The 25,641-nt window shown below is 39.6% G+C and overlaps 1 protein-coding gene across 1 annotated transcript; it reads right to left on the reverse strand.

Annotated features, from left to right (window-relative positions):
- Nucleotides 1-501: 501 nt before the first annotated feature.
- On the reverse strand, nucleotides 502-24,181 carry LOC115420984 (ethanolamine kinase 1). Its single transcript, XM_030136633.1, has 8 exons — nucleotides 24,047-24,181; nucleotides 19,855-20,117; nucleotides 18,154-18,306; nucleotides 14,490-14,518; nucleotides 9,036-9,167; nucleotides 7,976-8,059; nucleotides 4,700-4,860; nucleotides 502-594 (listed from the first exon to the last, which is right to left on the reverse strand). The coding sequence occupies exons 1-8, from the start codon at nucleotides 24,179-24,181 to the stop codon at nucleotides 502-504; spliced, it is 1,050 nt and encodes a 349-aa protein (XP_029992493.1).
- Between the last annotated feature and the right edge of the window lie 1,460 nt (nucleotides 24,182-25,641).

Consider the following 25,641-nt stretch of genomic DNA (forward strand, 5'->3'; position numbering starts at 1 on the left):
CTGATTCGTTGGAACGCTGCGAGGCTTTCATCTTCCTCTCGTGTGGTTTCAGGGCGAAGAAAAGCTCAGAATAATTTCATGTGTAAATATTTTGTCTGTGCGTACGAGCGACACAAAGTGTGGATACACAACGACACAAGCCACGGTGGAAAAAAAATAAAATATTTCCACAAACTGGGCTCAAGTTACCGCTCCTTTATTGCAATTTCTCTGCCAACAAATTCTTTGTCAGGCAACCTTAATGAAGATCCTGTTAGTCTAAACACTGCAATAAAATACCGAGCACTTGACCTCAGAGAGCTGGATATATTTCTGTTCCATTTGTATGTATTTAAATGATGTACGACTGAGTTAAGTAATGAGATGATCACACTGAAGTCACAGTTTTCTTTGTGGTTTCATGTGTTTCTGCATTTAATCATCCATGAGCTGAAGGTTTATGTTGATGTGAAGGTGGATGCACTTTTTTTTCTGCAAATTTATGTTTGACTCAATGCGCCTTTAAAACTGAAACACAAACCTGTGGAAGTCGAAGTCGATGGAGGAGAATCTGGACTGAAGGATGGACCACAGACCCCAGAAGAAGTTGGATGCCTGAAGAAGAAGAAGGAGAAACAGAAGAAGAGGAGGAGGAAGAAACAGCAGAAGCAGGAGAAGAAAAAGAAGAAAAAGGTTAAAGATGCAACAATGAAAGCAAATGAACATTGGGGTCCAAACGGCTCATGTTCAGTCAGTAACATCATTAAAACACATCAGGGTCAGAAAACAGGGACATTATAGACATTTACTCACTAATGACCTTTGACCTCTCCAAACCTGTGATTTCAGGTCAATGTTTCCCTTCATTTAGTTTTGTTATTTTTACATTAAATGATTGAGGACTTTGGCTCCACAATGAAACCCCTGCTTTAGTTTTGTTAAAGTGTAATACCACTGTTGACCACTAGACTTTGTGGTCCAATAGGCTCTCAGCTCTCAGGTTTTGGGTAGAACATGACTTTCAGAGATTCTGTTTATTGGTTTTATATTGTAGATGTGGCTAATAAATTCTAAAAAGACATCAAATTACACTGATATTCAGTGCTTGATGAATCAGTAAGCTAGCAGTTAGCATTAGCTGTAGACCCCTCCCTTTTGTCCAAATATGGTCACTTCATGACAATGGCCAAAATTCAAAGTATTGGCTTCATAGCACCAATAGGTTCCTTATAATTATTTATACTGTATGTTCAGTCTGTAGCTGTTGGATCAGATTAATCTGTCTAATCATAATTGTTCCACATTCAGACCAATATGACCTAAAGTGGGTCAGACCAGTAAAATAAAAACAGAATAACCTAGACAATATATATGACGACACAACAAACTTCCAAATTGTACCAATATTCAGCCTCTTAATAAATGTTTGGTGTATTTGTAGATCCACTGTGATCTGTAAGGTGTAATGTGCATGTGTAAATAATAAACTGAGACAGAATATTGTTAAAATTTAATTTATTTTTCTTTTCTTTACATTTCAGGTTGTTCATATTTGTTTGTTATTCACAATTTTTGTGAAAGGATAGTTTATGAATGTTAACATTTTCACATTCAATTCTACTTTACATTCAAGTAAAGAGAAAAATGTGTAGTTGTCCTTATTTATAGGTTATTCTGTTATTATTTCACTGGTCTGACCCACTTTAGATCATACTGGTCTGAATGTGGAACCTAAACTAAAATGAAAATGAGTTTAACATCCCTGTGAATGAGGGAGATGAGGCTCTTTAATTTGGGTTACATACATCTGCTGTATTCATTTGTATTTGCTGGTTTAATTAACCTGGTTCTACATGTTGTACAGTCTTTTGTTGGATTAAACATGTTGTTCTGATGCCTTTTCCACCGTGCATCTCCAACCACTTCGTGTCCATTTTCCTGGTTTTATTGTTCGTCACAGGTTACATCTCTTTCCTTTCACATCTCTGATTGGTCAGAGGTCACTGTGGGGTCAGCCAAAGCCACTCCTCCATCCTCTGGTTCATTTCCCTTTAGGTCCGGTGGTGTCGGTGGACCTCAGGGAGCCGTCCCGGTTCCTGACTTTTATCGGGTTGTCGTGCTGTGTTTGTTGGTCCATAAAGCTGCTGAACTGATCCCAGATCTGCTGCTGCCGCTGCCAGTCTGGATGACAAAGCTGCGTATTGAACGGTTTCCTCCTTAATGGCTTTGCTCACTTAGGCTTGTGGACTTCCATGCCTCCATAAATTTCTGTTGTTCTCCACCCTTCTAGTAAATCTTCATGGTAGGACCACTAATAGCACGTCCTAATAAGATCCAGACAGGCCTGTGTTCTGCGGCCCAGTGATATAATCACATTTTTATTTGATAATCAAATAAAGGGTGGAATGAAATGCTTGCAGAGCGATGTGCGGTTTTCCTCTGGCGTTTTTTTCTCCCTCTGGCAGATTTTCATTTCTAATCGGAGTCTTGAGTCAGGGAGGGATGGAGCTCGTTTCCATTATGATTAATAACTCGTCTCCATTAAGACAGCATTAGTCTAAGGCTGAGCAGTGACAGGCGGCCATTCACAAAAACCCACACAGCGAGGAATCCCACAGGGGGAGGGGCTAAAAGTCACGCTGCTCAGGTCTGGACTCGGGCCAAAGTTAATGCCACGACTTCAACTGAACTGAAGCATTGAGTTGATTTAAAGACAAAAATACAGAAAAACATAACAATCGCACCAATAAATGAGGAAGGATGAAGATGATCAGGGACAGTAAATCTGAGGGACGGAGGAGGAGGAGGATGTTGATAACTGAACCAGACCAGGATGGAAATGACCTCAAATGTCCAAATACCCTCAGATCATTATGTGAAGAATATTTTGATTATGTGATCAACCAGGGGCATCCTCGGACCACCTTAAGGTCAGGATCAAGGGCATCCTCAGACCACCTTAAGGTCAGGACCAAGGGATCCTCGGACCACCTTAAGGTCAGGACCAAGGGATCCTCGGACCACCTTAAGGTCAGGACCAAGGGATCCTCGGACCACCTTAAGGTCAGGACCAAGGGATCCTCGGACCACCTTAAGGTCAGGACCAAGGGATCCTCAGACCACCTTAAGGTCAGGACCAAGGGGATCCTCAGACCACCTTAAGGTCAGGACCAGGGGATCCTCAGACCACCTTAAGGTCAGGACCAGGGGATCCTCAGACCACCTTTAGGTCAGGACTAGGGGGAACCTCAGACCACCGTAAGGGCTGGACCAGGCATTTCCCATTTCCTCCATTTCCTGTTTCCTCCATTTCCTGTTTCCTCCATTTTCTTTTCCTTCCGTTTCCGCTGTTTCCAGTTTTCTGTTTCCTGTTTCCTCCATTTCCTGTTTCCTCTTGTTTCCTCCATTTTCTTGTTTCCTTCTGTTTCCTGTTTCCTCTTGTTTCCTCCCATTTTCTCCTGTTTCCTCCGTTTTCTCTTCTCTCCTTCTGTTTCCCCGTTTCCCATTTCCTCTGTTTCCTTTGTTTTCTCTTCTTTCCTTCTGTTTCCTCGGTTTCCTGTTTCCTCCATTTCCTCCATTTCTTCCCGTTTCCTCCGTTTTCTCCATTTTCTCGTTTCCTCCTGTTTCCTCTGTTTCTTGTTTCCTCTTGTTTCCTCCCATTTCTTCCTGGTTCCTCTGTTTTCTCTTGTTTCCTCCTGTTTCCTCTGTTCCCAGTTTTCTCTGTTTCCTCATTTCCTCTATTTTCTCATTTTCTTCTGTTTCCTCAGTTTCCTGTTTCCTCTGCTTCCTCCCATTTCCTTCTGTTTCCTCCGTTTCCTGTGTCCTCTGTTTCCTCCGCTTCCTGTTTCCTCATTTCCTCCATTTTCTCATTTTCTTCTGTTTCCTCAGTTTCTTGTTTCCCGTTTCCTCTGTTTCCTCCCATTTCCTCCTGTTTCCTCTGTTTCCTCTCTTTTCTCTTCTTTCCTTCTGTTTCCTCCATTTCCTGTGTCCTCTGTTTCCTCCGCTTCCTGTTTCCTCATTTCCTCCATTTTCTCATTTTCTTCTGTTTCCTCAGTTTCTTGTTTCCTGTTCCCTCTGTTTCCTCCCATTTCCTCCTGTTTCCTCTGTTTTCTCTTCTTTCCTTCTGTTTCCTCCGTTTCCTCCTGGCCCTCCGTGCTCTGTCATACATAATCTGATTTCCATCAGTGTGCTGTTATTATCTCTGCTCTTGTTCGATCCCGTTTCTTCTTCCTCCTTTTTAGACTGGTCTGGGTTATTTCACAGTCATTTGCGTCCTCATCATTTCCAGTCTATTTCAGAGACATTTGCTCCGTCCGTCCCTCTGAGTTGGACAATTCCACATATTGTGTTGAGCTTTGGAAGCACTTTTCCGCAGATAGACCAGCACCACTCGAGCCACCAAAGAATGAAAATTGTGGTCATAAGAAAACTAATTTTGGCTGCTGTCTTTCATTTTTCTGTGTTTCAGTTTCTAATCAGATGGAGTCTAGCAGACGCTGAACGGCGACTTTTTTTCTGCTGGAAAAGTAAATTGTCCAAATGTGAGGTGTTAGCGCCCTGTCATTTCAGCGTCTGCTCACAGATGGATTCTGCTGAAATGTGGACACTAATCCCATAATATTCACAGATCTGAGTCCGTCCCACAGAACTTCACCAGAGGAAATAACTGTCGACAGATCTGTCACTTTGGAGTCTGTGATAACGACAAAGTTTCACTCACCAGAGAGAATTTACAGACGTGGACGTAGAGCTGAGTGACCTCCTCCTCGGTGACGGTGTCCTCCTGTCCACCGCTGAGTTTATAACTCTGCAGATACGCCTTTAGCCAGTCCCTCTGCAGGTCCAGGGACGGATACAGGCTGTAGTCCACCACGGACACACCTGGACAACACACAGGTGGATGATAGGACAGAAGACACAGGTGGACGAGTGGACAGAAGACACAGGTGGACGAGTGGACAGAAGACACAGGTGGACGAGTGGACAGAAGACACAGGTGGACGATAGGACAGAAGACACAGGTGGACGAGTGGACAGAAGACACAGGTGGACGAGTGGACAGAAGACACAGGTGGACGAGTGGACAGAAGACACAGGTGGATGACAGGACAGAAGACACAGGTGGATGATAGGACAGAAGACACAGGTGGACGAGTGGACAGAAGACACAGGTGGATGACAGGACAGAAGACACAGGTGGATGATAGGACAGAAGACACAGGTGGACGATAGGACAGAAGACACAGGCGGACGAGTGGACAGAAGACACAGGTGGATGAGTGGACAGAAGACACAGGTAGATGACAGGACAGAAGACACAGGTGGACGAGTGGACAGAAGACACAGGTGGATGAGTGGACAGAAGACACAGGTGGACGAGTGGACAGAAGACACAGGTGGACGAGTGGACAGAAGACACAGGTGGATGAGTGGACAGAAGACACAGGTGGATGAGTGGACAGAAGACACAGGTGGACGATAGGACAGAAGACACAGGTGGACGAGTGGACAGAAGACACAGGTGGATGAGTGGACAGAAGACACAGGTAGATGACAGGACAGAAGACACAGGTGGACGAGTGGACAGAAGACACAGGTGGATGAGTGGACAGAAGACACAGGTGGACGAGTGGACAGAAGACACAGGTGGACGAGTGGACAGAAGACACAGGTGGACGAGTGGACAGAAGACACAGGTAGATGAGTGGACAGAAGACACAGGTGGATGAGTGGACAGAAGACACAGGTGGACGAGTGGACAGAAGACACAGGTGGATGACAGGACAGAAGACACAGGTGGACGAGCGGACAGAAGACACAGGTGGATGAGTGGACAGAAGACACAGGTAGATGAGTGGACAGAAGACACAGGTGGATGAGTGGACAGAAGACACAGGTGGACGATAGGACAGAAGACACAGGTGGACGAGCGGACAGAAGACACAGGTGGATGAGTGGACAGAAGACACAGGTAGATGACAGGACAGAAGACACAGGTGGACGAGCGGACAGAAGACACAGGTGGATGTTAGGACAATACATGGAGTCATAGGGACAGAGACTGACCCTTCCAGTGAACATGTACTGGTCATTCTTACCACATTAATGGTGCTTTGTGTATTATGTAAATGCAAAACTGGACCCTTTTTTTTATGTAAAGTACACGTGAGGGTAGAACCTGTGGGAACAGCCACCGTCAGCTGTAAGTGACGCACCATCATTGTTTCCGGGGTGAGATATACAGGGTGTCCCATAAGTCTCCATACATAGGAAAAATAAACGTTTCTTGACATAAACCATTTTTATTTATATAATACGCTCTATATGACTGCCATTTTGTCGGGAACACATTTCAATGCGTGTCCTCCACTGCTGAAGAACTATAAAGAAGAAATATAAAGAAATACATGTTAGAACCATATGTATTATGTCTCCTATGTATGGAGACTTATGGGACACCCTATATATAAAATATATAGGGTATAAATATATATAAAATGTGCTTAGAGGTCTTATTTCTGTCTTTGTTCATATTAAATCAGTCTCAGTGAATCCAAAGGAACTTTGTGTTGGTAAATATAAGTTCTGCAAATGGACAGGATTTCAGTTCTGTTCAACATGTTGATGCTCATATGAACTATGATTTCAGCTCAAAAATGTCCAATTTCAGCACAATTAATGCTATATTTTCATGTCACAAATGGCCAAGTTATATTTGAACTGAATTTACCTGAAAAAAAAAAAAATTCTATTCTTTTAGATTCCCCAGTTTTTCTTACCAGATTATATGCTACATATCACGTTTTATTTTTACAGGTTCAGTCTGGAGTATGGTGCTGATCCATCCTGCTTATGTTACAACAATACATACATTAAGAATGTCACACGTCACTGTTTAAATCAACAATAAGAATTTTTATAAAGAAATAACAATTCTATATTGTTATTTCCTCTTTAGTCTGATGCTAAACTATCCAATAAATAATAGTGCTCCTTGTTTTTGCACAGGGATCATTAGTGTAAACGCTGACATGGCTGCAGAGCATCAGTATGATGGGATCCACAACAACCATGTCACATCCGTCCACTGACACATTTAGTGTTTTTGTGTCAGCTGGGATTGTTTTAGATCCACAATACCAACATTTATGAAGAAGAGCACAATTAGCAATAGGAAGTCTATAAGTTTATTCCTAATAAAGTACTGGTACTGACCAGAGCATCATGGGTAATGTCACGTCCGTCCACCAGCAAAAGTTTTCACATACACGTGCTATTCCAAATCCAATATTTATGAAAATAGAGCTTCCACTGTCAAAGAATATCAGCCTGTGCACAAATGGATTAGCATTATTTTCACACAGTTCTATGTATTTCTGACTTTTTTTTTTTTTTTTGACAAAAATGGCCACTCATTTGACCCCCTAAGGAAATTTTAGCCGATATATAAATATTTATATGATTGCGGTTCTGGTTCTGATTTATTGGTTCTGGTTCTAATTCTAATTCAGATTCAGGTTCTGGTTCATTGGTGCTGTGGTGCCTTATTTTGGTGCAACGGCTGCAGTCCAAGTGTTCCTGAGATAAAGTGAACCTGGACCCACTGGTGGGCTGTGTTCCGTCCCGGTTTCACCCACACCCACTGTTACATTAAGTGTCTGACATTATGGTCACATGTCCAGTTTCCAGTTTGTTGTGATTTAATCCAAACTGGGCTCGTTTCTGCTCATAACTGCTGTCGGACTCTTCTGTTTAAACAATCCCAAAGTGTCCAATTGCTGATTTTTGTGCCATGTTTGCTGCTCCATCAGTGGATCTGAGCGCTTTGCTTTGGTGGTAATGACACACAGATAACCTGATATCGCCACCAACGCCTCCGTCATGTCTTGGGCAGCGTCTCCGCAGTCCACCGCCTTCATTACGCTGCCGCGGCGCTCTGGCCGCTCATGGCCCTGGGGCTAAATTGAACTGGTTTTCATCTCAACACACAACCTACCGGCAAATTCATTGAAGTGATTGCCAATATCGAAGGCCTGGTAGTTGTAATCGGCGTACTCGTAGTCAATGAATTTCACCGTTCCTGATGGAAGGGAGAAGGGAGAGGAAGTGGTTACCACGGCAATGGGACAAACACACATGAAGTTTATCTGATGACGAGTGTCGTCTTTGACAAAGGAATGAGGATCCTGTAGAATATGAGTGAAATCACACAGAACCGTAAACGAAGGCACGCATTAAGAAAAAGCAAGACGCGTTTAACCCTTTAACCCCTGACGTGTCTGTGGTGATTGTTCTGAATGTATGATTTATTTTAAATATTCATATAAATTAAACCGTTTGCTCAATAGTAAAAATTTCAATGCTGATAGAATCGACCTGGTTCTTTCCATAGACATCTGAGCATGCTCAGTTCACACCCAGCTGTCTGTGGAATGGGGCTAAACACAGAGCAGTGAGTGAAGATACATGAGTAAAAATAGACAGTTTGGGCTTTTTTTATTTTTTTACACTGTTTTCCTTGTGTTTTTTTGTTTTTACTGTTGTTGCAGTGTTGTGGTGATTTTCTTTACTTTTCTTTTTACCGAGTTTTGACCATGTAAGTGCTTTATGGAGTTCAACCAGGTGTCAAAAAGCAGCTGGACTGATTTAGAAAAAAAAAGCCCCAAAATAAAACCTACTGGGCCCAAATTCAAATCTTTATTGTTGTTCAGTGTGTTCCTGTTCACAGTTCATGTTCAACATCCTAAATCTCTTATTAATGTACATTCTGAGTGTCTTATTTTGTCCAAACCTGTCAAACTTCCATTCCTCTTATTCCACCCTGTTATGACCCTAAAACACACAGTAAAATAAAACCACTGAAGAAAAGGAACACAAGCACATACTTGCAGCAGCTTTTATGAACCTGAAACAGATGACAATTCACAGCAGAACCTTTACCTGGAATCACGTCTAAGGGGTTAAAGGGTAAATGGCGCAAAAACGCTATTTCAACAGTAAAAGTATCTGGCTGATTTACTTGGACGTTGCGTTCAGTGCCAGTGGTGCAGCCTCACCCTCCTCCTGGTTGTAGATGATGTTCTTCGTTAACAGGTCGTTGTGACAGAGGACGGTCGGAGACTCGATCTGGGACAGGTGTGTCTTCAGTGACTCCATCTCCATCCTCAGCGTCTCCAGACTGGGTAGCGCTTGGGACGCCGCCGCCGGCCTGGGAACCACAGCGATCAACGGGTTAATCCTTATTCTGCATTTACACGTCATTTTGCACCTTCATCACAATGAACATTACAGTTAAATGATCCAGGTCTGTCCTCATACTGCTAATTTATTACATATATTGTGGGTGTTTGTGTTTCTGTTGCTGCTGCTCCGGAATTCCTCAGGGTTCATGGATTATCATATTTCTGAAATGCATTTAAACGAATCAGATCTGACTATTACAATGATCCGTTTACTGACAGTTATCATATTTCTTTGCTCATGTAAAAGGGTTCAATAATGTAACAAAAAAGTAAAAGAAAAGTTGATCATGTGACAAACTTTACGAGATAAAATCTGGGTTGTTATTGAAATTATTATATCAAGTTGAAATATAAAAACCAGCCTGATCTCTCACACATCGACTCTCACGTTAGCTTTTGTTTGAGTGTAATAAATAAATGCAAATTAAATTTAGTTTAAAAGCTCATCCATAAAAATTCCAACAAGTGCATTCAGCGTTTTCATGCGATTAAAGGGAGTTTATTTTTGATTCTGCATAATTTCACACATCCACAACATCAAAAAAAGCAACACGATGAGATTAATGTAAACAACGAAAACCACAAATGATGTCAAAGACGCAAAAAAAACCTTCACTGTTTTCTGCTTTTTCCATCTCATGTTTTGTTTCATTGTTATTTTTGTTACATGATACTTTCTCGTCTTGTTTTGTCATTCCTCTTAATGAAATATTTTTAAAATAGTGTAATTTCAACAGTATTATGTTGCATCTTATTATTAACACAATTTAAAGATGACAGTTTATCTACAAATGCAGAAACAAGCAGAATATTGTGAAAAATACACTTATTTTCTTGTTTATATTTGGTGAGGTTATTAATATTTTTTTGTTAAAGGATAGTTTGGTAATGTATATATTTTCACCATGAATCAGAATACTTTATTAAACCCAGGGGGAAATTATGTTACAGTCAAGTAGAATAAAAAGTAGAAGGAAAGAAATTATCAATACAACATAAAAATAAAATAAGTACACACATTAAAACTCTATCATCAATACTCATATCATCAATATGACAAAGAAATATACATAATAAGTGTGCAAAAATATATCCAAATTTATTTATATAGCGCTAAATCATAAGAAAAATTATGTTTTGACACTTTACAAATAGAGCCGGTAGAAACCAGACTCTTATAGTTGTGTATAATAATAATTATGTGGTTATAAAGTGGAATGAAACAGTCGGATGGACACAGGCTGGAATGGTTTCCTGTGTGCTCAGTGGTGCATCTGGGTGTAAACTGCATAATGTAAATTTACTTTTTTTCACATTAAACCAAGGAGAAAATTTGGAGCAGTCATTATTTATGGGTTATCATGTTATTATTTTACTTGATATCACATTGAATGTATATCATGCGTATTATATTTTATGATTATGAATAATGAACTACAGTATATATCATGTACATAGGCTTGGACAGAGCTTGATTTGGTATGTGTAATATTTTGAGAGTTATTTTGTGGATCATGGGACTTGGGACAGTAGAAAAAGTCGGGGTAAGGGGACAGGTTATATAAGTCACACTGCGTCCTGCAATAAAATTAAAAAAAAAAAAAAAAAAAAATTCTCTCTTTTTTAGTTTTTTTACTTTTGGTTTTAAATTCAAAATCAACAAACAGACAAACTGTATGTGAAACCTGAACACCCTCTTTGGAAATGTATCCCACAGGTCGGATTGGACCATCTGGGGGCCGGTTTTGGCCTGCGGCCCTTATGTTTGACACATCTGATCTAAATAAAAGACACTGGATTTAAGGTGCAAATAGTGAATATTTTGCTAAAAGTGTAAATGTTTAGGTTAGATGGAGACGTGGATGTGGAGGATCTGTTTACATGTAACAGGTTAAAGACAAAGCTGCGGCGGCGGAGAGCCCGGAGGTCACATGCCTGCTGTTCACTCGGCTGATTACTCCATCTATCAAATCGGTGGCGACGGCCTTGGACGCCAGAAGAAAACGCTGCGCAAGCATCCAGCGCCTCATTAATTTGCAGGTTTTCTTTTGAGTCGTCGGGTCACGACAAGAGGCTAATTTACACGGTGTCACTGAAGCCCCGCCCCTTTATTCACACGGAACAAACATCATTTAGCGAAGGGATGATAAAAGCCCGGAGTAGCGGATTTGTTTACACCGCCTCCATCCTCTGGAGCCGACGCCGACTCATAAAAACAGATGAGTTTTCATTAATCAGATGCTTTTATTCAACCAACGACACTGAGGTTTAAAACAGAGCAAGTATTTATGAACATTTAGACCCAAGTCCAATCCATCAAAAAGGAAAAAAGTCCATGAATGTGCATTAAACTGACCCAAATTCAACTAAGAATCCACAATAACATGATGCCATTCAACCCTTAAAGACCCAGTTCCACTTTTATGGCAGTTCCCAAATAAATGTATCTCTATTTTTAACCTTTTTTAAGTGATTTATCATCATTACAATATTATCCTGTGTATTTTTAATTTTTCAGCGTAAATCATGTATTTTCCTATTTTTAATTCATTGGTCATGTAGATGTTCATTAAAGGTCAGATTAAAGTTGAGGTTTATTAAAACAGAAACAGACAAACTCAAGAAAAACTGACTTTTTCAGTCAAATCTATCATTAACTGAATCTCAAAGCAAGTGTGTTCATCCACTGTCATTTATGACACTACATAGGCTTTGTTTTGGGGGGTTTTCTAAAATTTTGTTCAGTTTGTGGCTTATTTTGTTTTTGTTGCTTATTATTTTTGTTAATTTTGTCCATGTAATTCATTACTTTGGCTGTCTTTGTTCATTTTCTTGCTTAAATTCTCCATGTTATTTCAAGAGTGCAAGAAAAACTAAAAACAGATAAAAACTGTAAGAAAATGAAAATCAACTTCACCTGAATACATGTATTTCTTTTATAAAAGGTTAAAAGTGTTACTGTAGTTTTTACTGATGACAATAAATAAAAAGCAAGAGGAAATGCAGCATATTTATGTACAGAAAAAAAAAAGATGAAAATGAGACATAAATGAAAATAACATAAAAAGACAAAACAATGAAATAACATAAAAAAAACCAAAAAGAAACAAAGTAACGTCACAAAAATAATGTAACAATAGTTATAAACAACAAAAAACAATAGAAAAAGATGAAAACAAGACAAATTTAATGTAAAGTTAAATAACAAAACATAAAAAGAAACAACATATGACAAAAACAACATCAAAATAAGTAACAAGAGAAAAATCACTACAACTGTCAACCATTAGCGATGGCTAATGCTAATGATGGAACAAAACGAAAAAAATAAGATGAAAAAGTCATGAAAGATTGAACAAAAAATAACATTAGGTAAAAAAAAATTAAAACAAAACATGAGATGGAAAAAAATTAAATAGCAAAGCTTCAACACCTTGACTATGGTTGCCATTAGCAACAGCAAAGGCTAACAATGACGAATAACTCCATAAGACGAAACTTGACGAGACAAGAACAGTAAGAAGTAACAAAAAAATAACATAATAAAATGTAAAACACTAACAAGATGCAAAAGAGGATGATTGTAATGATAGTAGATCAAGATAGTTTAACATCGTGATGACTGTCAATAGTTAGTTTTAACTAATGCTAAAGATAAAATAACTATAAAAATAAGTCGAAAAACATTAAAGAGTCATGAAAGACATAATAAGAGAAAAAAAAACACTGATTATGGTGAAGGCTAAACATCGGGATGACTGCCGGTGAAATTCAGCAGAAAATAAAATAACCGAAAACAAAAAACAACATATAGAATAGAAAAGAATAGAACAGAATAGAATAGAATAGAATAGAATAAAATGTCATTGTGTGCTACTCTAGTCAGTGCAGCAATACTAAAAAAAAAACACTAATACTTCAGAAAAATAAAAATAGAATGAATATAAAATTACAAAAACTACAAATAAGAAAACAGAATATAAAATTTTACAAAATTAAGATAAGAATAGAGCTCAAGTAGAATAAAATAAATAGACAAAATATGAATAGATACAATATTAACAGTATGTATATCTACAAACTCCGGTCTATATAAAAACAGTGCATTTATGTTTTGTTAAATATTGAATAAATATTGTATTATTATTGCAGAACAGAGGATTATTGCACGACTTGATGAAAACTATGACAAAGTCACTTCGACGCCATAGTTTATTAATGTAATAATGAATGATTATTGTTATTGACGGTGAAACTGATCCAGACTTTGGGGTGAAGTTAATGTTGGTTTGATGTTTTAGTGTTTGACAGATGTGAGGTTCAGTTCCTCAGACTTTCCTTGGACTCAGTTCTACTTTTTCTTTTTTTTTTCGTCTATTCTTCTTTAACTCCAGAGGTGAATCCAGTATCTGTGACTCTGCTTTAAGTCTAATCCTGTCATTTGCTTTAAGTCTAATCCTGTCACATGCTTCATTTATGGTTTATCTTTCGTATGTTTGACACTGAATCACCCTGATTCCTTTTCACTTTGTCTGAACTCGTGGAGTCAAAAGCCAAATGAAAGCCTTTCCGTTGCAGACCTGTCGTGTTGCCATCAGATCTTTTCCTTTTCCTTTTTCTGTCCTTTTCATGAATCGACTGGAGTGCGTTCGCCTCCTGCTCCCTGTCGAGCCTCTGGAAGGTAATTAGTGGAGTTTCCTCTGCTGCTTCCTTATCAATGGGCCTTATTTACATATGGTTGAAGCAGCGCCGAGTGCCGCTCATTCCCCGTTCCTTTGCGTTTTTTCGGCGCTTCGTGGCGGTTTGGTGGCGGTTTGGCAGCGGGGGGTCTTTGGAGGAGGAGGAGGTGTCTTTTCTTTCCTTTCTGCCTGTATTGCTGACTTTCCTCTGGTTGCAGCTGCTGCTGCTTCTTTTGGGTGGCGTTGGGTGAGCGTCGCCGCGGCAGGGGGGCGGAGCTCTGACGGCGTCCTCTGCAGGTGCAGCCTCTTCCTGCTCCTTCACTTTTCTCTGCCTTTTCTTTTAGCGTTTCCTCTGAAGATCACATTCAGAGCAGCTCTTCACATTCTCAACTACTTAAGTTCCCTCTGATGCTGTTTGTCGATCTTTTGTGCGACTCAGGAGATCAACGACTACGCAAACAGAGGCACGAAGACGCCTCGCCGACGCCTCAATAACCTCTTAAACATAAGACTAAATGACCTCCTAGTCCGTCCTGGTCCTTCATCACCAGGCCTGTGTTGGACTGGATGAAATGACTCAGAACAGCACCATCTACTGGGCTCCTGGAGGAGGTGCAGCTCCAGGACAGTTCACATGGTTAAGGGATAGAAGACATCTGGATGGTTCATGCATTTAACCCGTTCATGCATAGTGGTCATCACAGTGGACAGTTGTTCTCCAGCTGTTCTCTTATATATTCATGGGTTTTGTTGTTTTAGTTCCATATCAGCCAACACAGTGGACGCTTATGCACCATCCCATAATACACTGACTTTCACACCATTACTGTAACTTTGCTGTTGTTGATAAACCTGATCTGCAGTGACATGTTTGAGTGTAAATAAATTGCTATAAAAATTGGAAATATGATAAAATGTGAGAAAACATCAGATTAGCTGCATTAAAAATGTTTTTATTTCATAGTTTTCACAGTTTATCGCTTTCTGATCTTGCATTTTAAATACATGGTTCTTTGCTTCAAAAATTAAACACATGGTGTCCAGCTGAGTGGACATTTTTGGAACTCCATGAAAAATAGGTTCATTAAAAAAAATTAAATTGCATTGTTTTTTCATGCCTAAAAAGGAATAAAAACACTCAGGAAAAAAATCTTGACTAAGGTTCTCATAATTCTTTATGACGGTTAAAAATGTACAACACATACTAACAGTCAATCATTTTAGAGGTGGTGTTTACTCTTCTCTTTATTGAAGAGTTATCATGTCACCATATCGTTATCCTCATATCATAATTATATACGTTATATACAAATAGACAAAAGTATGTGGACACAGGTGTTTCTTTTCTAACAGGGGTCTGGGATACAAAACAATAATGACTAATGTTAAAATATACAGCTGTAAGATGTCCTGTTCATGATGATTTGACATATAAATATCAATATTAATAATCAATATTATATTTATCCCAATATAAAACTATATCATGACATTTGTCATTATTGTTTTGTATCCCAGACCCCCGTTAGAAAATAAAAACCTGAATTCAACCTGTCCACATACTTTTGTCCATTTGTGTATGAGTTAGATAATTACGTTATGAGGTTAACGACATGCTTCTGTTCTGCTGTACGACAAATATACCTTTCAGTTCTAGATCTAGAGTCATAATATGTTTGTTGTTTTTTTTTCTTCAGGTTCTGCGAATGCGACCACTTTGTGCAATTTAGTTGTTGGTTCTGTTTTGTGAGGTTCTATTCTGCTCCATTTTATTTGGTCCTGTTCTATTCTGTGGGGTTCTGTTCTATATGGTTCGGTTCTGTCTTGATTCTGTTGTGTGAGATTCTGTTCTGTCCTGTCCAGTTCTGTTCTATTCGGTTCTGTCCTGTTCCAGTACTGACCTGTGAGGTTCTGTTCTGTTCTATCCAGTTGTGTTCAGTTCTGTTCTGTTCTGTGAGGTTCTGCTCTGTCTGCTTCTGTCCTGTCCGGTTCTGTTCAGTTTAGTTCTGTTCTGTCCTGTCCTGACTTGTCCTGTTCAGTTCTGTACCATTCTGTTTGATTCTGTTCTGTGAGGTTGTGTCCTGTCCAGTTCTGTTTATATTCAGTTCTTTTCTGTTCTGACTAGTTCTGTTCTGTTCTGTTCAGTCCAGTTCCATTTCGTTCTGTCCTGACCAGTTCTGTTCTATTCAGTTCTGTTCCATTTGGTTCTGTCCTGTCCGGCTCTGTTCCGTTCTGTTCTGATGGTCGTCATGTCAACGTCCTCCTGCCGTCTGTCTCCGGTCCGTCCTCGTGGACTCGTCGACCCCTCCACTCAAACGTAAACATGTCTGAACGTTTGACCGATAAGGATGAGTCGGGCAGGAAGCTCATGTTTGACCTCTGACCCCTCCAACCCTGTCACAGATAAACCGGAGTCGACGCCGCGGAGCCCCTCCCCCTCCTGATCCCGTCGCCCAATGACGGCTGAGAGCGACGGCCTCGTCCACACGCTGAGGCCGGAGCTGTTCAGCTTAAAACCCTGAACCCGATAAGACCAGAGTGGAGAACGGAGCTGGTTTCTGTCAGAGGGAGGACGCAACGCAAATCACTTATTTATTACCATGTTTTGGTCCAAATGGATAGGAAAAAAATGGATGAATAAATAGGGAGGATGTGTCGGCCTGAAAACGGCCTCCCTCTACACATGATAGGAAAGAATCAATCACATCAATTTATCTATTTATCGCATGACAGACTTAAACATAAAACAAACACGAAATGAATAAGGAGCCACTTTCTCAGCATCTCCAGTCAGAACCAGTAGCGACCATATTTGGACTCAAAGGGCGGGGTTATGGGGAAATGGGGGTCAAGCACTCATCAAGCACTGAGTCTCATTTCACGACCTCCACTATGAACCCTGACAGTACCCTGTTAAACCCTCCTTTAAACCCCGTAGACCACGCCAGTTTAACCCTGTTTTAACCCAGCAGACATTTCTAAATCCCTATGGTACCCTGTTGTGACCCCTGTAGACCACTTTAAATCCTGGTGGTACCCCGTTTTATACCAGTTTTAACCCTGTAGACCACCCCGTTCTAATCCTATAGACCCACGTAAACCCCATGGTACCCTGTTTTAACCCTGCAGACCTGTGTAAACCCCATGGTACCCTGTTTTAACCCCAGCTGACCCCTGTAAACCCCATTGTACCCTGTTTTAACCCCAGTTGACCCCTGTAAACCCCATGGTACCCTGTTTTAACCCCAGTGGACCCTGTAAACCCCATGGTACCCTGTTTTAACCCCAGTGGACCCCTGTAAACCCCATGGTACCCTGTTTTAACCCCAGCTGACCCCTGTAAACCCCATGGTACCCTGTTTTAACCCCAGTGGACCCCTGTAAACCCCATGGTACCCTGTTTTAACCCCAGTGGACCCCTGTAAACCCCATGGTACCCTGTTTTAACCCCAGCTGACCCCTGTAAACCCCATGGTACCCTGTTTTAACCCCAGCTGACCCCTGTAAACCCCATGGTACCCTGTTTTAACCCTGCAGACCTGTGTAAACCCCATGGTACCCTGTTTTAACCCCAGCTGACCCCTGTAAACCCCATGGTACCCTGTTTTAACCCCAGTGGACCCCTGTAAACCCCATTGTACCCTGTTTTAACCCCAGCTGACCCCTGTAAACCCCATGGTACCCTGTTTTAACCCCAGTGGACCCTGTAAACCCCATGGTACCCTGTTTTAACCCCAGTGGACCCCTGTAAACCCCATGGTACCCTGTTTTAACCCCAGCTGACCCCTGTAAACCCCATGGTACCCTGTTTTAACCCCAGTGGACCCCTGTAAACCCCATGGTACCCTGTTTTAACCCCAGTGGACCCCTGTAAACCCCATGGTACCCTGTTTTAACCCCAGCTGACCCCTGTAAACCCCATGGTACCCTGTTTTAACCCCAGCTGACCCCTGTAAACCCCATGGTACCCTGTTTTAACCCCAGTGGACCCCTGTAAACCCCATGGTACCCTGTTTTAACCCCAGCGGACCCCTGTAAACCCCATGGTACCCTGTTTTAACCCCAGCGGACCCCTGTAAACCTCATGGTACCCTGTTTTAACCCCAGCGGACCCCTGTAAACCCCATGGTACCCTGTTTTAACCCCAGTGGACCCCTGTAAACCCCATGGTACCCTGTTTTAACCCCAGTGGACCCCTGTAAACCCCACGGTACCCTGTTTTAACCCCAGTGGACCCGTGTAAACCTGGGTACCTGTCGGTGCTGTGCTGCTCTGTGGTTCCGCTGATGTTACTCGACTGCAGCAGTTTGAGGAAGCAGGCCATCTTGGTCCACAGGAAGGGTTTTACGGGCGGACCGCTCTTGGGTCGTATGGCGTGGACTCTCCCCATCTCTGCGGCGATCAATCTGTTCAGAGGAAACGTTTTCTCACATCAGGTTGTTGTTGCACAAACCAGCGTTATCACCAACGCCTCCCGTCCATTTCCCTCTTATCTCGGTGCTGAAATGTGCCTCGTTGCATTCGTGACCTTCTGACCCGTTGAGTGCTCAACCCGGGGTATTCTTAAAGGTGACACAAAGGATTCTGGGATTTTTCCTCAGATGATGGATGTGAGATGGTTCTTCTAGTAACAAATGGACGATGGGAGTGAAATACCAGAAAACAGCTGCATCAGTGTGAACTGAGGTGGAAAATACACAAATACTTCAGGACTGTACTTCAGCAGACATTCAAGGTGTTTGTACTTCACTGAAGTACTTCACATGACGAGCTTTTCATTTATATTCCATGCATTTTATATATCTGGTGGTGCATTACAGCTTTTGTTGCACTGTTATGTTGTTTTTGTTCCATCTTCTATGTTGTTTTCATCTTATATCTTTTATGTCTTCTTTTATCTTGTTTTGTCTTCTGTTGTTTTATTGTCATTTGGTGTTTTAACCCTTTGAAACATTTGTATCTAATCTAATCTCTATCTAATCAAGATCAATACTTTCCTTAAAAACCTGCTGTATATGACCCATGACCCCTGGTGGATTATCATCCCACTGCAGCCAGGGGAAGGTTGTTGTTTTTTTTTTTGCCTTTTTCCAATATGGCCGCTATCGTTAAATCATCCTCACACTTTTTGCAGGAAAGTCTTTGGTAATTTTCAAAAGGTTATGTGAAGAAGAACATTTATATTGTTATTACTTTTTTTTAAAATAAGTACTTCATGTACTGAAATAATACATAATTACTTGATAATTTATAGTACAGTTAAACTGTGTTAAAAACGTGTATCAATTTTGATACTGCAGGTATATTTAAGGTACTTAAAAAAATACCCAATCTATCAAATGTGATACAAAAATATATCATAAACAAAATTATATGGCAAAATATTTTGCTTGGATTTTGTTAAAAGGTCTGATAAACATCTCAATTCAAATTTTTTTTTTTAATTGAAATGAGATGTGTAAACAATTTTGTGGCTGGTTTTAGATAGGTCAGGTTTTACGGGGTTAAGTAGATTTGCTTTTTAGCACCTTTACGTCATATCTTTTACATCATCTTTGTCTTCTCTTTTAGGTCATTTTCAACTTTTCCATTAATTTTTGTTTGTTGTGTGGTAGTCATCATGTGACTATTTTTCATTCTTCTTTTCTTGGGTTTAGGCTGAAATCAGTCAATGTGAAGATGCACAATGATGCGAAATAAAGATTATGTATAATTAATAAATTTAAAGCACAAATAAAATGAGGGTTTTTGGGACAGTAAAGTACAGTAAAGTACAGTGAGGTAGTATTTGTCTTTGTTCCCTCATGTATTGATGTTTTCATCTTCCATCAGTTATTTATCTAATGCGTGGACTACTGTGATATAAACCTGTAACAGTTCAACGGCACCGTTTGCCCTTAGTTCGTCTAATGGTCTGTCCAGGAGTAACTGAACCGGGTTGGCGGTTCCGGTACCTGTAGATTGACGGCTGTCGGAGCAGCTCATCATCCAGAACTGTCCCCCTGACGAACTCGTAGCAGATGCCGTTCTGGAAGCTGCAGTAGATCTGAGGTCCGCAGCCGTGGGCGTGGAACACCTGGAACATCTCCACCTCCCGGTCCCGGTTCACGAACAGCTCCGTCTTCCGGCCGTAGAGTCGAACCAGAACGCAACCAGGTTCCTGCAGAGAACCCACGAAGCAGCCGATCAGCTGGTTGGTGATGCCGTCGGTGAACGTCTGCACGATAAAAACACATTTCAGACATTTCAAAACGTTCATCCGAGTCCGGCAGACTCCACCTGAGTGAGTCCACCTGAGTGAGTCCACCTGAGTGAGTCCATCAGAGTCTACCAAGTCCATTCATATCATGACAAAACTCACGTATGACAACGACCACACAGATATGGTTTTACCTACATTAAGGACAAAAACCTGAGTGAGTTTAATTCTTGAATAAGTGACTGAATGTACTTACAGTTAGGGGTGTAAGAAAATATCGGTTCTGCGATATATTGCGATATTTCCTTTCACAATACTGTATCAATATTAAAAAGTACTGTATCCATATTTTTAGGTATTTATTCAAATGCAGATACTGTGGAGGTTAATTTTTGTTTTTCTTTATGGTTTATATTTCATTTATTATTATTTAACACTCTTTTGTTAAATAATGTTCGTTCCTTTGTTGGGATTGAACTAAAATACTGTTCTGATGTTAGTTCTGAACTAACAGAATATGAACATTTGAACAGGATCTGAAACTGTAATGTCTGTAAAAAATAATTTAAGTTTTGACACAGAAAAATTTGTGATATAACATTAGATCCTGTTCTGATCAAGTAAAAATGTGTTTAGTATTTGTGCAGATTTCTGATGTAATTTAATTCTTCAAGGAAATAATTTTTAAAAAAGAAAGAAACAAAAAAATCACCTTTTAACAGTATCATGATATATCGTGATGTATCATATCGTGATCCTAGTATTGTGATTTGTATCGTATTGCCAGATTCTTGCCAATACACAGCCCTACTTACAATGTTTGACTTAGTGTACATTTTGGTTCAAATGGACTTAATTTAGTTTTAAAGGGAACATTTCCATATTTATCATCACCACCTGCTGCTCAGTTTGGTTTATCATTAAACTTGTCTTCTGTGTTTTCATACTGTGATATTCTGTTTTAGCTCAGGTTCAAAAACACAACATGTTTTTATTAAATTAATTAGAGGAGTCTGACTGTTATTAATTTGGGTCTTGTCTTGTCATTTAGGGGTGATGGTGGGTCCAGACCAGCTGAGAACCACTGGTTTATACTTCAGTCTGATTATTAAACGGACGATGAACGTGTTGCATTTTCAGACATGTGTGGCTGATTAAATGCAGTTGAAACCCTGTGGAGGATGTGACCGGTGCAGGTATGTTAGACTTAGAAAACCCAAGGTGACAGGACAACGGCGTCTCAGCCCTGGGAACAGATGTGTGATGTGAACAGGATTATCCAGACCTGGTCCCATGTGCAAACACAAGGTCCAATCTTTCAGAGAAATGGGGTTTATGTTTGTTATGTAGGTTGGTGACCTCCTCATGGACAGCAGGTCCACCAGTGTCAACACCACGACCACGGCTTCAATCATGTCTTCATCACCTCCTGTTACTGTTCAGACGCCGTGATGATCTCAACTAAACTAAACCAAAGAAAACCTGCTGTTTTTCACTAACGACCATGTTTTACACAGAACAAACTCAGACATCTAATGAACTGTTTTAGGTGAAACTGTGAGGTTGGATTTTTTAATTCATTCCATTTTACTTTGCACATTACAGTCTATTGTTACACCTTACTGTTTTATCGACTGAATTTTCAACAGCTTCAGTTCTTAACACTTCTAATTTATTGTGTGTTTGCTCTTGTATTCTATTGTTGATCTTATATTCGATTTTACTGTCTATCATGCTGCTGCACTACATTTTTACAGTTTGGGTCAATAAAATCTATCTATCTATCTAATAATAATCATTTCATTATTCTCATACCATAATTATCTAACTCATACACAAATGGACAAAAGTATGTGGACACGTTGAATTCAGGTGTTTCTTTCTAACAGGGGTCTGGGATACAAAACAATAATGACAAATGTCATATATAGTTTTATATTGGGATAAATATCATTGCATTGGTTAGTTTGGTTTAAATTGTTATCTTTGCTTCCAAAATGCCTCGGAGCTGGTTTTTACTTAATTTCTCTCTTCGTTTTTTTTTTTTTAAATTCATGACTTTGATTTTAAATATTCTACCTCCAAATTTCTAAAATATTTTTCCTGCTCTGACTAAATATTAATGTTTCACCACAACTAACCATTTACTTTCTTCACATCTTACTGAGGAAGAAAAATCTCTCATTAAACTTTATGGAAATATTGATGTTTATAAACTATATGGACAAAAATATTGGGACACATCATGTCTACAGCTGTAAGATGTCCTGTTCATGATGACTGAACATAGAAACATCAATATTAACAATCAATATGATATAAACAGTGAAAAAAAAAACCAAACAAACCCAAACCGTCTATTTTTATAGTGAGTTGGTCTCACCCACTGGTCTGTGTTTTACCCCCATTACACAGGCGGTGGGGGGTGCACTGAGCATGCTCAGATGTCTATGGCAAGAACAAAGTCTATCTATGCATTTTGAAATGTTGCCCGTTAAGATCATATTACATCATAATTCAGAATGCTCACCACAGACACGCCAGGGGTTAAAGCGTTAAATGTTCTTGATTTTCATCATTTTCATAATAGATATGAAATAACTGCCTAGTTTAAAGACAACAGAAAGTTGAAGAAAACGAGTATTTGTAGTTTGACATGAAATAGATGACAAAATGATGCTACAGAATAAAGACACAAAGCTCAAATGTTGTGGACGTTGTGTTTCATCTGAAGGTGACATGTTGTATTTACGTTCAGCGGTAACGGTGTGAGGACGCCATCGGCCTCTGGTCTTTATATAAATACTTGATGAGGCGTCGATGTGGCCATGTTTGTTCACTTTCCATCCAGATGAAACTGTCTGAGGATCGAGTCTCCTCCGGGACCGAAGAACCTGACGAGAACAGACGTCTGATGGACCTCCATCAAACAGCCCATGAGTCGTCATGGACGGACTCGTTATTCTATCTGTTCATACAGATCTATATCAAACAGGTTTAAACAGCCACGGTTCCTTAAATTACTGAGAAATGACTGACTGCTGCAGGTCAAATGTGAAGATCTGCTGATTTAACCTGAATATTATGAGGTTTTCAATAGTTGGTTGATGAATAAAGCTAACAGCCAAAGCAGTTTGAACTATTTTATCGACATATTTCATCTATGACAGTATGAACCAAATGACCTTAAATGTGCAGAGTAGAAAAAAGTATCAGAAATGTAAGATATAAGAGGAAGCAGTGAATGCTGACTTTTCACTCTTTGACTATGTTTGGTTGATGATAATTATATAGTTTTACCAAAGGAAGGTTTGGATGCAGTACTTGTATACGCAGCGGAGAGTAAAATACACAACCAGATGAAAGCAGAAAAGTAAAAACTACTTAAAAGATGTAACAAGACTAATAAAAATGTAGAAGATGAAACTGATATGTGAAACCAGACATGACAGAAGATGAAATATGACAAAAAAGACATGAGATGAAAGAAAATGAATTGATCAAAAAAGGAAGGTATCGTCATCATGTTAATCATTCCTGTTGTGTTGCTGATGTTTCAGACTGAAGTTAACATTCATTGGTCTGAGTCTGTGGTTGCTGATTTGATCTGATGTTAAAGGGTCTAATTACTATATTAAACAAGATGTCTTAAAGTCTGGACACAAAAGAAATCTCATTAACTAGATCTGTTTTACCACCACAGACTGAATATGGTTTTATCAAAAGAAAGAATTGAATCTTACAAAGTGAAAGAACCTTTGCATCACAAATAGAAACCATATTGAAGATGTTATTTGTTAATATTCTAATTGAATAAAATGTCATTTCTTGAAAATATGTGTTTTTGTCTCTGTGTCCAGACTTTAGGGACACCCTGTTTTATATTTCAGATCCTAGACTCTGTGTCTTTATCGTCCTGTATCTGTTCTTCTGTTCAATAAACTCACTTTCATCTGAATTTCTCCTGAGTTCCACTGAGGTCGAAGTCTGCGCAGAAGCTCCAGGATTCCTCTGCGAGGTTCATGTTCATCGATGTGGATTTCCACGTGGAGGAGCTGATCTCTGACAGAGCAGATGTCCATGTCCAGTCCAGATCGTGTCCAACACAGATTTACTAAGTCCAATGGGTTTACGACGTCCCCGGCAACAGGTCAAAACATCAGCAGGACGATCTGAAAGCTAAACCTAAACGGCGGTGGTCTAAAGCAGCGTGGCCGGAGTGTCCACTGTGACTCAGCAGGACGTTATCAGAGGCCAATGTTCCTCCGGACATCTTCATCATGTTAGTCTTCGGTGCAGTTTATACATTAACCATGGGCGAATGAACAGCCGCCGGGGGCAGAGTTAAAGGGAATAAAACGGCAGGAGGACAAAGAGATGACCATTACAGAGCTGTGGAGGACGGACGATGGATGGACGATGGACGAGTGGGGACACAGGCCAAGAACGAAACCAAGACGAAGGAAAGACAGAAGAACCACGGTAAAACAGCCAAAGAGATGAAACCAATGTAAAAGACATTTAAAAACACCAAAGAACCATTAAACTGATGTAAAAAATAAAACAATGAAACATCAGAGATGGTCAATGTAAACATTAAAGATGTAAACGGACATAAATGAACAAGCATCCAGAAGAATGAGACAAAAGGAGGTGATAAAGACATTGAGAGAAAAACAACAGCACAAGATGAAAAAAGAAAAAAGATAATGAAAAATGAACAGTAATAGAAGAAGAACAAAAGACTTAAGATGTAAAGACGTAACTTCATATAACAGACCAGACAAAACTAAAACGTTGAAGTTGTGAATAATATATATTAATAGTAAAAAAAAAAACAAAAAAAAAACTAGAAAAAGATGAACTAAAAGAAAAAAATTAAGCTGGAATGTAAACCCAAGATGAAAACACCATAAAAAACAAAGTTAAAGACAAGACGCAATAAAATGAAAAGAACTTTAAAGACTTAAAACAATAATAAAAACGGTGTAAAAGTTGCAAAAACATGGACAACATGAAATCATAAAATATAACAAATATATAAAGACATGGTTTAGACATGGTATTAAACTGTACAAGTTTTTGTTTTTTCCACTTTGTTTTAATTATTTATTCATTTTGTGTTACCTTCAATTATGTATTTATTTTTTTGTACATCTATAGGTGTATATGCATGTGTGTGATTTTTTTGTGAAAATTATAATTGTAATTAACAATTTACAAAAAGATCCAGGGAATTAAAGTTTGGTACATCCTTATACTGAAGGTATATGACTGATTGTTCTGGGATTAAATAAGTTTAGAGTTCCTTCCACTAATTTAAGAAGAGGAGAATCACATCATTATAAGTTTTCATGTTTTCTTGAAATCTGTTTTATTTCCATCCACTAATGCAGGATTATTTTCTTTATTTATGTTGCATATTCAAAATAAACTGAATAAAAAGCAATTTTTTCAACGAAATCTCTCATGAACTGAACATAAAGCCAGTGTGTCCATCCACTGTCATTGATCCAACTCCATGGGTTTTACTGGTGAATCA

Source organism: Sphaeramia orbicularis, chromosome 6, assembly GCF_902148855.1.
Source record: "Sphaeramia orbicularis chromosome 6, fSphaOr1.1, whole genome shotgun sequence".
In the NCBI taxonomy this organism is placed as follows: domain Eukaryota; kingdom Metazoa; phylum Chordata; class Actinopteri; order Kurtiformes; family Apogonidae; genus Sphaeramia; species Sphaeramia orbicularis.

What these genes read in the sequence shown, in the direction of transcription:
- LOC115420984 (XM_030136633.1), bottom strand. Translation starts at nt 24,181, where the DNA reads ATGGACATCTGCTCTGTCAGAGATCAGCTCCTCCACGTGGAAATCCAC. An exon ending in CTCCAGGAGCCCAGTAGATG is followed by an intron (nt 9,168 to 14,489) that starts GTGCTGTTCTGA and finishes CGGCGTCCCAAG; the next exon opens with CGCTACCCAGTCTGGAGACG. An exon ending in ACGTCTGTAAATTCTCTCTG is followed by an intron (nt 595 to 4,699) that starts GTGAGTGAAACT and finishes CTTCTTCTTCAG; the next exon opens with GCATCCAACTTCTTCTGGGG.